The 13,349-nt window shown below is 46.8% G+C and overlaps 1 protein-coding gene across 1 annotated transcript in view; it reads left to right on the plus strand.

Moving 5' to 3' along the window:
• LOC144752849 (uncharacterized) overlaps positions 1-13,349 on the plus strand; it is a 785,061-nt gene that overhangs the window by 165,683 nt on the left and 606,029 nt on the right. The window contains exon 5 of the mRNA XM_078640687.1: positions 7,095-7,148. Within this exon, the coding sequence (XP_078496813.1) occupies positions 7,095-7,148 (54 nt within the window). The remainder of the gene's footprint in view (positions 1-7,094; positions 7,149-13,349) is intronic.

Consider the following 13,349-nt stretch of genomic DNA (forward strand, 5'->3'; position numbering starts at 1 on the left):
CTGTAACCCTTGTGCTTCAAAGGAGGACTGTGTCCAGTGTCCAGATCATGGACGCACCACTCTGTGACACCAGGAACCAAGGAAAATAGATCAGCGAATTGCCCCAACAGCTGGTGACAATCTTGCTGCTGATCAGGGGTCAGTGTGGCAGAGAGGCTGACACATCCACTGACCCATCTTGCTCTGTTGCCAACAGGAGGTCAGGAAGAGGCTCCGTCTCCTCCTCCATTCCATCACCTGTCGCTAGGGGCATGCCCACTTTTGACCTTTCTAAGTGGGGCTTTAGGCAGTTGACATGCAGGACAGTAAAGGGTTCCTGGGAGACTGCAAGTTCACCAGAAAAGTGACATCACTCTTGCGCTCCACCACCTCATATGGACCGGTCCACCTGTCCTGGAGCGCACAAGTCTCCACAGGGGCCATGCCCCAAACTTTCTGTCCAGACTGAAGCTCAATCAGAGTGGCGTTCCGATCGTACCACCACTTCATTTCCTTCTGGCTGGCTTCCAGATTCGCCTGAGCGAGATCTCTGAATCGCCGAGTCTAGTTCCTGTAGGCCAGCATGTACCTATATACATCCTGTGGAAGTTTCCTGGGAGATTGCTTCCAGTCTTCAATGACCAGACTCAAAGGTCCTCTTACCAGGTGTCCATACAAAAGCTCAAAGGGGCTGAACCCTAGGGACTTTTGCGACACCTCATCGCAGGCAAACAGAAGGCATGGCAAGAGGACGTTCCACTTACGCCTCATTGGTTCCTCAAGACCCATGATCATGCCTTTAAGGGTCTGGTTGAATCTCTCAATCAGCCCATTACCTTGTAGGTTGTAAGGAGTGGTGAACTTGTAGGTAATACCACACTCCTTCCGCAGAGAATTCATATAATTAGAAATGAAGTTTGTACCTCGGTCAGACACCACCTCTCTGGGGAACCCCACACGGGAGAAGATCCCCATCAGTGCACATTCCACCACGGGGCCGTATTTGTCCTGAGCGGGATGGCTTCCGGGTACTGGGTAGCATGGTCCACCAAGACCAGGATAAACCTGTTGCCCATGGCTGTCTTGGGGTCCAGTGGCCCCATAATGTCAATGCCCAACCGTACAGGGAAAGGTTGGAGAGGGGCCTTGTGCCTCCTTCCACTTTTCCCATTTGCCTGGCAAGTTTGACAGGTCCTACAATGAGTATCTGAACTCTTCCGCAATTAGGGCCAATAAAAGTGGGAGACAAGCTTTCAAAGGTCTTGTTCTGCCCCAGATGACCAGCAAAAGGAACATCTTGAGCCAAACCCAGTAGGAAGGCTCTGAAGCGCTGGGGTACCACCAGCACGTGAGCTGACCCAGGCTCTGCAACCTTAGGCTCGCTAAACAGGAGACCGTTTTCCCAGTAGATCCAATGTGATCCAGACTGATAACCGGCTGCCTGGTTTGTGGCCTGTTGCCTCAAACGCACAAGAGAAGGGCACTTCTGCTGCTCTTCACAAAATTCCTCCCTGGAGGGACCCCCTTCTTGCTGCCAATGGGTCAGCTCAGGTAGGTTCCCCAGTTCAGAAACTTGTTCTTCTGTAGGTTCCAGGGCATCTCCTCAAGGTCTGCCTCCTCCTGGACCGTGGGAACAATGGGGGCTGGTTTCCCGCGCCCCCTACCTCTTCTCTTTGAGGCAGGTCCCTGGGCCATACATTCAGGCTCCAGGGTCTCTTGAACACCCTTAGTGGCCATAAACCGAGTGGTCACACACGCCCACTCAGGCAGGCCTAACATCTCTAAATGCGCCTTCCTCTCTACCTTAGCCCAAGGGGAGCTTTCTAAAACATTGCCTAACAGACAATCAACAGGAATCGATGGCCTCACAGCTACTTGAAGAGTACCAGAGACCTCCCCACTCAAAGGGAACTTGAGCCACCTTGCAATGGCTCTCTCTGTTGTCAGTGGCAACAACTGGGAAGAATTCATTAGGGACTACCTGCTCTTCAGACACCAAGTGACACTTGACAGCTGTCACACTCGCTCCTGTGTCTCTCAGAGCCTCCACTCTATGGCCATTGATGGTCACCCACTGCCTGCATTTCCTAGTGTTATCAGGCAGCTGAGTTCTAGGGACCATCTCAATGTCTCCTAATAAGACAAGGGATATTTCTGTGGGACCCCACCCACCTTGGGCACCCATCTCCTCCCCACCCAGGTCTACACTGGCCATCTGACGGGGTGGTGCACGGGGGGGCACATACTGACTTTTTGGAGAGACTTGGGATCATACCAACGGTGTCCCACCTTCCTACACTGAAAGCAGGTAACAGGCCCCCTATGAACAGGTTTGCCTGTCGGGGATCCTGACTTCTTCTCAGGGGAGGCTGGGGACCCTTACCTTGGTTCCCTTCGGAATTACTTTGGGGCCCTTTCTGGAACTCCCTCTGTTTACCCTTGTCCCCCCACTCTTCTGCTGAGGACCCTGGCCACCTTTGGCGGAGTCTCCCACAAGACTACTTACCCAGCGGTCCGCCTCTTCAGCAAGCTTTCTAGGGTTAGTCAACTTGCTATCAATAAGGTGCTGGCGTAGCTCGAAAACAATTAGCAGACAAGTGCTCCCTAGCAATCAAATCATAGAGCGCTTGAAAATGATCAACATTGCTACCCCTAACCCAACCATCCATAGCTCTGCAAAAGAAAGACACATATTCTACCCAAGTGGTTCCCTCTAACTTCGTATAATTCCTGAACCTCTGTCTATAGAGTTCTGGAGTTAAACCATATCTTGTCATCAGTGCTACTTTCATGTGGGCATAAGACATCCTATGATCACTAGGCAAGTCTAACAAAGTATCCCTACCTTCAGTTAAAAAGCGGTCCCACAACCCTGCTCCCCAATCCTCCTCAGGCACCCGGTGGGCCAACATTGCTATCTCATAGGCTGCAAACCACTGCCCAACATCTTCATTTTTGTGGAAATCTTTGATGACATCCTTGAGAATATGTACCCTGCCTTCTGAAGGCACAGATGGTGCGCTGCCACCAGAGGGATTGATTTCTAAGCCCTTGGCCTTGATCTCTAACTCCCTCAACATTCTCTCATGCTCCATTCTCATTCTCTCGCTTTCCAAAGACAACCTATTATACTCTGTTTCCCTCTGACTCTCCATCTTAAGCTTAGCCAACTCCAGCTTAAGTGCCCTATTTCTCTCCTTGTTTTCCAGCTCTCTAGGGGATAGGCCTTTGGAAGAGATACTGCTGCCAGGTGGAGAGTCCCCCTCCCCTAGCTGAAAACACTGACCTCACAATGGGCCAATCTGCATCCACAACTGCCTCCACCACAAGATCAGGGGTATTTCTTGCTTCTACCCAGGCCCTCAGTGCCTTTTGGTAGTCTTCCTTTTTAGAAATGCCTGGTGTAGCAACTTTCAATTTCCTGCACAGATGTTTGAGCTGTTTCACTGTGTAGGTATCCAACCTCTCTTCCTCAAATTCAAGATCCATAGATGCAACAGATGCTGGTTTACTCATGGTAGTAGAAATTGGGAGTTTTCAGGAAAAACTAATAGTCCAAGGAAAAAGATTCTAAAAAAAGTATGTGGTTGCGTTTGGTCTGCACTCACTAGTAGTGTACACCAATCACTGTGTACGAAACACAAATGCAAAGTCCAAATCCCACCGCTGCCATCAATGTTAGATCTGGGGGTCTCTAGGTGGCAATGGTATTCACTTTTGTCCAAATAGGGACCCTTACTTCTAAGTCAGGATGAGGGGATTACACTCCTTAATAACCCCTGCTCACCCCCTTGGTAGCTTGGCATGAGCAGACAGGCTTATCTCAGAGGCAGTTAGTTAAGCATTTGTGAATATACACAGTAATACAGTGAAAACACTACAGATGGACACAACACAGGTTTTATCAAAATTAGTATTCTTTATATAGACTTAACACAAGACCACAAACAACAAAAATCCACAATACTACACTTAAGAATTCTTAAAGATGATAAAACATTTCATAGTTCAATTTGATGATCAATGCGACAAAGTTCTCAACAAAGTACCTGAATGCGTAACGCAAAGTAAACAAAAGGCTCGCAAAAGGGGAGATGTGTTGGTTCCGTGATCCGGGGGAGATGATGCAGCGTGCCTCAATGCTTGCTCAGAGTAGGAGATGCGTCATGATCCTTAACGGTGCGGAAGTGATGCGTAGAATCTCGGCCTGCGGGCCCGTTGCAGTGCGCAAGATGGCTCCTTGATGCGATGCGATGATCCGGTTGCGATGCGAGAAGATAGCGCCCTTGATGTAGCGATGCGATGACGATATGTAGAAGCCCTGGCAGCCTTGTGATGACTTTGTACTTTGGAGCCGCGACAGGCCCTGCGACACGCTTCTACGGTGATGCGATGGCGACTCTCTTGATGGCGTCATGCTTCTCCGTTGATGCAACAGCAGGCAGCTTTGATGAACACACGCTTCCAGGGAGATACGGCAAAGGCTCGCTTCTCCGGCGATGCGCCGATTTCAGCTGCGGCGGCATAATGCTTCCTCTCGATGCGTCGCACTCCCAGCGACACGCAAATGTCTGGAGTTGAGAATTCCCAGCAAGGAAATTTAGAGGGGAGCTGGAGATGAAGTCTTTTGTCCCTGAGACTTCAGCAGGAGGCAAGCACAGTTCAAGCCCTTGGAAAATATTCTGAAGATGATGAAAGTCCTTAAAAAGTTCCTTCTCCTTTCCTTGGCAATGAAGCAACCACTGCAGGCCAACCCAGCAAACAGCACACTGGCAGAGGGGCAGTAAAACTCCTGCAGCTTCCTTGGTTCTTCTCCTTGGCAAAAGGTTTCTTGTTCCAGAAGTGATCTAAAGTTCTTGGGACTGGGTCCCAATATTTATACCCCGAAATCCTTTGTTCTCTGAAGGCAGAGAAGCCTCTGCCTAGTCCAAACCAGTTCCTGAGCACTTTGTTTACATGACTCTCTTCTCCCTTTCACTGTGCAGGGCAGAGATATCAGCCGCCCCACAGGAGGTAGAGCCAGCACAGGGAGGGAAGATACAGCCCTGGAGTACTTTGTTGACAGGACTCCTTCTCTCCTTTCACAGTGCAGAGCAGAGACATCAGACAAGCCACAGGAGGAGGAGCCAGCATTGAAGAGGGAACGCCCAGCCCTTTTCAGGTCCCAGGTGCAACTCCTCCCTCCCATCTAGATGCAGATCTCTCTATTCATCACTGGGCTGCCCCAACCTGTCTCCTGGAATCCCCCAGCCCTGTCACTCACAAACCCAGACAAGGAATACACAATCTAGCAGAGGCAAGCCTGGACAGTTAGGCAAGAAAATACCTACTTTCTAAAAGTGGTATTTTCAAACACAGAATATAAAACCAACTTTACTAAAATATGTATTTTATTATTCTGAGTTCAGGCATACTAAATTCGAATTTCTACCATGTTCCCTGAGTCAGTTAGTTAGGATTATAAGAATGTAATAATCTAACTGCCTATTCTAGCCTATGGAGAACAGGAAGCCTTTAATAGTGAAACACGAAAGTGGCTGTGCTTCGCTACTAGGATATGCTACACACACCAGAGTATTCCCTACCTTATATTTACAATGCACCCTGCCCGTGGGCCTACCATAGGGGTGTATGATATGAAGCAAAGGGAAGGTTTAGGGACTGACAAGTCGGTGCACTTGCCAAGACGACATGGCAGTATGAGACTGCGCACAGGCTTTGCAATGGCAGGCCTGAGACACAAGCTGCTTCTGTGGGTTGGCACAAACAGTTCTGCAAGCCCACCAGCAGCATTCGATTTACAAGCCCTGGGCACACATGGTGCACTGTACAGGGGCTGACAGTTACATCAAATAACCCAATCATGGAATCACCAATTAGTACATCAATGTAACTCTTGCACTGTTGCACTGAATAGCAGTGGCACAGTGCCCAAAGCATATAACGAGCAAAAACATATCAAAACAGAGGAGGCATTTCGGCAGAATGGAAGGAAGACTCACGCCAATGATGCCAGGTCTAACAAGTACCAACAGGACGAAACAACATGGTAATAAAAGGTGTCATCTCGAATCACTTTTTGATTTTTTTCGTCTATAACTTAAAATATTAAAAGCTTGCCAGATACTACGGTGTGCCTCCATGATACTATTGCAGCTTCTGTAAATGAAGACAGTAACATATGTCAGCCAAGAAAGTTTTCTAGGATTGTATCTCCATTTGAGTTTTTCTTTTAACTTAGCATCTTTTTAAAATGGTGGTTTGTACATGTTGTTCACTAACACGAGAATATGCCATGCATGCATTAATTTTTTATAGGAATTGTTTTTCTGTGGTCTGCACTGTTCCAGGGACACAGATACTAGAATGCAGTGTCCTTGCTTTATTATGTGTTTGTAGGAGACAACTCTATTTATCCAGACTATATATAGAAGTTTTTCTGCCCCTCAAGCAGAATGAGATAAGGCTGCCATTGTATTCTTTAAAACTTGTCTGTTTTTTTCAATTCGGTGAGAGGCAATTCACACCAGAGTTATCATGAATGCTGCAGAGAGCAGTGAATGAGCTACAGCCCACAAGCCCTCACATTCATTCTGGGAAGGAACATAGCTGCATAAGATGGGTGCAGGCTTACACACTCACACGGAGTGCATTAGTTGATGCACTGAGGCTTCTTTCCTGGGACAGGACACCGAAGCATGGCATTAGATCATTCTAACTGGTTCTGGCAGAAGAGTATTCCCACAACACTCTCAGTAGTAACATGGTTGGATTGTTTGTGTTTTTCACCATTCTAATGATTATAACAACAATGTATTTTACCCTTCTAATTATCACAGTTCATATTTAGTTACAAGAATTAGATATTTTAAAAAAACATATGAAAATGTATTATAGTCTCTTCTCTTTGTAAAACTTCAGGCATGCAAAAGTGACAAATGAAAATGTTTGTCGCTGTGGTGCTGGGAGCAATGCAGAATAAACTTAGACTGCCATGATATAAGAGTCTGGAGGCTATTTTTCTCTTTCTCACATGCGTTTTATTGTTCGAATAAGAAGACACAATATTAGTATGATAAGTAGCTCTTCTCTTCTTCTTTGTTTTACTGGTATAGGAACGCCAGGACCACCAATGACTACGCTGCCCGTTAATGAAGAGAAAACCAAAGGTAAGTGCTCATAGGAAAATTGGATTGAACTTGGAGGAAGCTTTTTTTGTGAGGGAGGTCAGCACCTTAAAATAAAAATCCTTGATCTATCACCAAGTGCCCAGGTTGGCTACTGCAAGCCATGTAAATCGTAGAACCTGGTTAATTCACTAGGCTTAATTTAAACCAATATTCAACAAGAGGTTGAGGAGGCATCCTGGAATGGCCAGACTATAAAAGGAAAACAAACTTCTATGCAATTGTAAAACCTGCTCACATTGTTATGGCAGTTACGAAGAAAGCATAGTGTAACTCAGGTGAGGGAGATTACTATAAAGGAGATAATCGTATTCCCCTTCTCACAGACCTCAACCTCCCACTCGTCCCCAGCACACAAGCATATATCTCAGTCAGCCACTCTCCTCAAGGAGGGTGGTGAAGTGGCTTATGAGTCTGGTGCTCTCCTGGCACTCCTCAGACGTCAGGGGCAGCTTCCCGTCTGGCACTCTTCTTCTCCACGCTTTTTCAGTGTCTCCTGCCTTGTGTCTTGCTCTTTACCAGATGGACCGCCCTCTGTCTAATCTTCTGGGTTCTTGAGGACCCAATATATTGGGGATTGGATCAACTTGTTGTCCATCATGGCCTTAAAAGTGCAGACGTCCCAGGGGGCTTGTGGAGGGATCAAAAAGCCTTCTCCAGGCATGTATGGAGATGAGAAGGACAATGGAGTAGAGCCATCTATGCCCTCCTCCTCGTCAGAGGGTTAGATCTGTTTCCACAAATTCCTTGGGAATAAGGGTTGTCATGTTCAAGGATGCCAACTGCATTTATAACTCTCGAGGTTTAGGAGGTTAGATGCTCCACTGTGAGCTAGCGGGTCCAACATTTACTCATGATATGAGCTGACTTATCTCAATATTGTTCCGTTTTGTGGACCTAATACACAGTCCTACTAAATTCTTAGGAAATGTGCAATGAGAGTAATCTGACATGATACCAACATCTCTGCACATATCTGCAAATTTATAAGAGCTTCCCTTTTATTAAAAAGAGATAGAAGACTTTGACAGCAGTGCACTTCTGGGGCAGATGTATTGATGATATTATGATAATTTGGACAGGCATACTAGAAAAAGTGATTTGATGTGTACAAGGTTTATCCCGTAAGAAGATTTTCAAATAAAGTCTGGTGTGTGGAGTGTCTGCTTTTACTGTCACTGGGAATCTATTTCAAATGTTGTTTCTTAAAAATTGAATGATACAAAAGTAACTGAGTTCCTCTCCCATTATGCAGAAGCACACATTGTTTATTTTCATTTGGGTAGGGGAGGAATGTTATATACAATGGCACACTTGGATGTCTGAAACACAACATCAGACACTGCCTCCTGTACTCACCACCTCTATATCCAAGAATGACCTGTGTGGTAAAATTAAAGTGGACTGTAAATGTTGGATTGGCAGTTCAGGTCAGCCATTCAGTATTATGATATCTTTCTATGCTTGTTAGGCAGCGGGTTTAGACGTCCTGTGTGCTCTGAGATAGTGTGCATTCCAGAACAGAACAAAGTCACCTGCATTCCCTAAAAGTGAGAACTTTAGGCATCCATGCACCAGTGGCACAAACCAATGCCTTTCCAGCCACTTGAGGAGCAAAATGCTATATTTTGCACAATGACATTGAGGGTGATTTGGCCTGTACGTGTTTCGATTGTTTGTGGTCCTAGTGATGGTGGCTGCAGCAGTAGTTTAGAGGAAATGAGAGGTATGAAGTTGATATGCAAACACTGTTCAGAGTCATGATGTTAACGTGGGACAAATGAGTAAATAACACATTTATACCCCAAGCAGAAGAGGTTCAAAGTTTTCATATAAAACATCCACAAACAGCCTGTGCCAATCAATAGGCTGATTCCATTTGTTCTCACATGTCATAACTGGCATGTTGAGGCTCCCTGACCTTAGCTTTATTTTATTTCCATTACTGTTGTATTTTTTTTTTATACCAAATTTAATTTGGTTATTTCGATCAAATTTGGGCCATAACCCTACAAGTACCTGTAAGAAAAAAGATAAATCAGGACTACTGGCGTTTTTAAACAATTGCAATGCCTGCGGGACATGCAGGTTACACAACATAAACAAAATGCAGACTGTACTAGATTCCAGTAATTGTTCAAAGGGGGAAGATCTATCCCACGATACGTTGTCCAGCGGGTCCAACTTTTTCTAGGTTTTTGGGGGCAGCCACGGGCCAGAACCACCGCAATCTCTGCACTCATACATCTGTCAAGCCCGGCCTTACATTTGCCTACAGTCGGTGGGAAGCCACTTCCACAGCTGGGCAATATCACGCTTGGCGATAGTGAGGGCCAAGAAGAGCAGATGTTGTTTGTACTTATTTCCCCCTATCTCATCGGTACTGTGCAAGAGGAAGAGTTGTGAGTCAATTGGGAGTTCCCATGAAAATACATTGCTTAGACAGTACAATACCTTGCACCAAAATGGTTGCTACGAAGTGCAGCTCCAGACTAAATATAAAAATGTCCCATCCTCCCTCTCACATCTCAAGCATGATAACAACCATCTTCCAGAGTGTGTAGTATGCGCAGTGTAAATACTTAAACTGTATAAGGCGGTATCGGGTGGACACAGCAGCGCCCCGAGGGCTGGCAATGTCCTCAGCCCAGTCATCCTCCATCAAGTCAGGAATATTTTCTTGCCACGCTCTTCTAGTCTTGTCAAGTGTCATCCGTGTATGAGTCATTAATGTTTGATAAATTTGCCTGCTTTTATGTAAGCCCGGATCCCCTATCAGTAGCCGACCCTCAAGAGGGTGAAATTCTGGTAGGGTCTCTAAAGCATGAATCAAGGGGCTCAAAGCATTGCAGAATTGGAGATATTTGTAAAATTGTGTCCTATGTAGTTGGAATTCTACTTGTAACTGTTGAAAAGATTTCAATATAGTGCCCCACATTACATCTCTCAGGGTAGATGTCCCCACAAAGTCTCACCCACAGAATCCCTCAGAACCGCCACCGTACGGAGGTATGTACCATGCACAAAGGAGTTGTCTGGGTTAGGGTCCCGGACCGCCCCATCTGTCTGACAGTATTCCGCCAGACCTTAATCACCACTCTTCTTGCTGGGGGTAAAATATCTAGGTTTCTAGAGCTATAGAGCAGCTAGAGAAGGAGAGCCCTCTCCATTGCTGCATGTCCTAGTGCAAAAGCCGGGTCATTTGGGGAGTTATACCACCATTAGTTTATTATCAATATATGAGAGGCCACATAGTATGCTTAGATATCTGCTGCCGCAATATCCCCAGTATGTGGACTGTGCACAGGTGTGTAGCACTACCCTGATCGCCTCTCCGTTCCAGAGAAATTTATCATGTATGGCATTTACTTGTGTGAACCAGGATGGCAGAATTTGGTAAGGGAAGTTTTGTAGTCTGTAGAGATTTCTGGGTAGAGAAACCACCTTAAAGATGGCAGACCATACATATAGTGAAAGTGGATGGGAGGACCATATTGTCATTTAGCTATTTAGACTTGTAAGTAGTGGGTTGATATTATTTGCCCATGAGATCTTAGGGCATGGCGACACGAAGATGCCCATATATTTAGAACCTCGCGTGCGACAGCTGCGTTGCCCAGGTGGTCCGTCCTAATGAAAAGGACATCATCCGATATAACGCGATGCGGTCTGATCTTGACTGGGACCATTCAAATCCACTGAGCACCAGGTCGCTCTGATCCCATGCCTCCAAATGTTCCACTGCTAGGGCACACAATAGCAAGGATAGGGGGCAACCCTGTCTTGTGCCCCTGTGAATTGGGAAGGGGTCTGAGTGATGGCCGGATATACGAACAGATGCGGTTCAGTTAGAGTAGAGTAAATGGACATATGCTATAAAGCGAGGGCCAAAATGTACCACCTCAAGTAATTTGAATAGATAGACCCAGCTGAGTGCATCGAATGTTTTGTCTATGTCAGCTAATACTATAGCTCCTGGGCATCCCAACACTGTGGCCATCACTATGGCATTATGTACTCTTCAAATGTTGTGGCGAGTAGCCCGATGAGGCATAAAGCCAGATGGGTCAAGGTGAATTTAGTCCGACACACATGTCCGTAGGCGATCAACGTGGACCTTCCCTAATAGTTTAGGGTCAAAGTTGATGAGCGAGATAAGGTGGTATGATGAAGGGTCCTCTGGAGGGCAACTGGGTTAAGGAATAAGACTATGCCACCAAGTGAGGGCCTAATACGTGTATATTCAGCCTCAGGAACTCCATAGGAATCCATTGTGTTGGGGGACCCTACCTGGGCGTAGAGCATGCAAGGCCCCGCTAAGCTCGTCTGTGGTAATAGTGGCCTCTAGTTGGTCTCGCATGTGATCCGTGAGCCTTCGAGGTGGGATATCTATATTTGGGCCTGGGAGGGCTGCTCGTGATGCTCGTATAGTGAGCAGAAATTCCATGCTAATTCACGAGCCGTCCGTTCCGGCGAGGAGCGTAAGACCCCCTCAGCATCACATATGGTAGGGACTGCAGCGGGGGATTTGTCTACCTGGCTTATCCTGTGGAGCATTCTACTCGACTTATCACCCCATTGATATATCCGATGTTGCGACGCCTCCCAATTTCTTTGGCTTCACCCATTAGATATTGTTTGTTGCACTTGTAACAAGTTGCGCTGCAGAGAGAGGGGCTGGGTCCCAGCCGATTCGCATCGCCAGGGACTCCTGGCATGACTCTAGGTCTGCCAATTGTTCTTCTCATGCATGTTTCTCTTTGGTGTGATAGCTAATTTCTGCTCCACGAATGGTGGGCTTTAGGGCCTCCCATAGAATTCCCTGAGACGGAGGAGATGCAGCATTAATGTCTAGATATTCAGATATTGCAGCATGTCTTGATAGTCCTGGCTTCGAAGGTTCCATTGGGACATCCGTCACCTAAAGAGGGGTCTACGGGAACAAGTATGGAATTTAAGAGTAATCGGGAAGTGATCCGAGAGCTCTCTGGGGAGGTGAGTGGCCTTTGAAAATGTATGTATAAATGTGCGAGGTGTAAAAAAATTATCTAATCCGGACGGTGAACCATGTACCGCGGACATACATGTGTAGCTGCATTCTGTGGGGTGGTATTCATGCCAGATGTCTTCCCAGCCTAAAGTGGATGCTAACAAATTCAGTTTTGATGGACCCACTGGCGGGTCGCGGTCCGTACTGCACTGTCTATCTACTGGACCCATGGTGTCATTGCAGTCCCCACCCAGGAGGCCCTCTGGCAGTTCCCCCCAAATCCTGGAAATCCTGTCAACAGAGGTCGCCCCTAGTGGAGGGGGAGCATAAATACTACCTATGGTTACATGTTCACCATAAAGTGTACCCGTGACAATAGCAAATCAGCCCCCCGGATCTACCCAATGGTTTGTATCCTGGAAAGGGACTCTTCCTTGCGTGACCCCCTGGTGAATCCTGAGTGGTATATATAATGGTACCCAAATCTAGCCAGGCAAGGGGTTTTTGTACCAAGGAGATGGGTTTCTTTTAGGAGTCGAATGTCATCCCCATATCTTTTTGCCTGGCGTAAAACCGCACCACGTTTAATTTTATTGAGAAGACCCCTGAAATTCCTGTAATCCACCGTAAGGTCCCCAAGGGGGGTTGTGTCAGTCTGTACCATCATCCTGTATCTATGAAGTCACTGAAAGGATAGCATCTGAATCTAAATAAGAATTCTACATGTAAAACAGCAATGAAACTGAGTTCCTAAGTATCCCCCCACACCCCTCCCGACACTGCCAGAAACAAGGCTCATCTGTCGTGGTGTAGGGGAACCCGGGTCCACACGCCAACAATACCCAACCCACCCACAAAACATTAACAAGGGGAGATAGGAATGTCCAGGGCCTTGTCCCCCTATGGCTGGGGATCCACACCCCTTTAGAGGACAGTGAAGAACAGGATAGTCCAAGTAAAGGGCGATCCACGGCGAACATGATTTGCCACTAGATGTATTACTGGATGACTCATGAGGTGCGTTATGGACTGGAGGATCGTCTGTCTGAACCAGACCTATGGCGTCTCTTTGTTTTGGTCCTGCAAGGTCTGTTCCGTTGCGAGCCCCGGGAGGAGTCTGATTCTTGCAGCGGTGGCGTTTGCGGCTTGAGGTGAGTGTGCTTGTCTGTCCATGCGAAAACTGCTTCCGGTGT

This window comes from Lissotriton helveticus, chromosome 5_1 (genome assembly GCF_964261635.1).
Source record: "Lissotriton helveticus chromosome 5_1, aLisHel1.1, whole genome shotgun sequence".
Classification (NCBI taxonomy): Eukaryota; Metazoa; Chordata; class Amphibia; order Caudata; family Salamandridae; genus Lissotriton; species Lissotriton helveticus.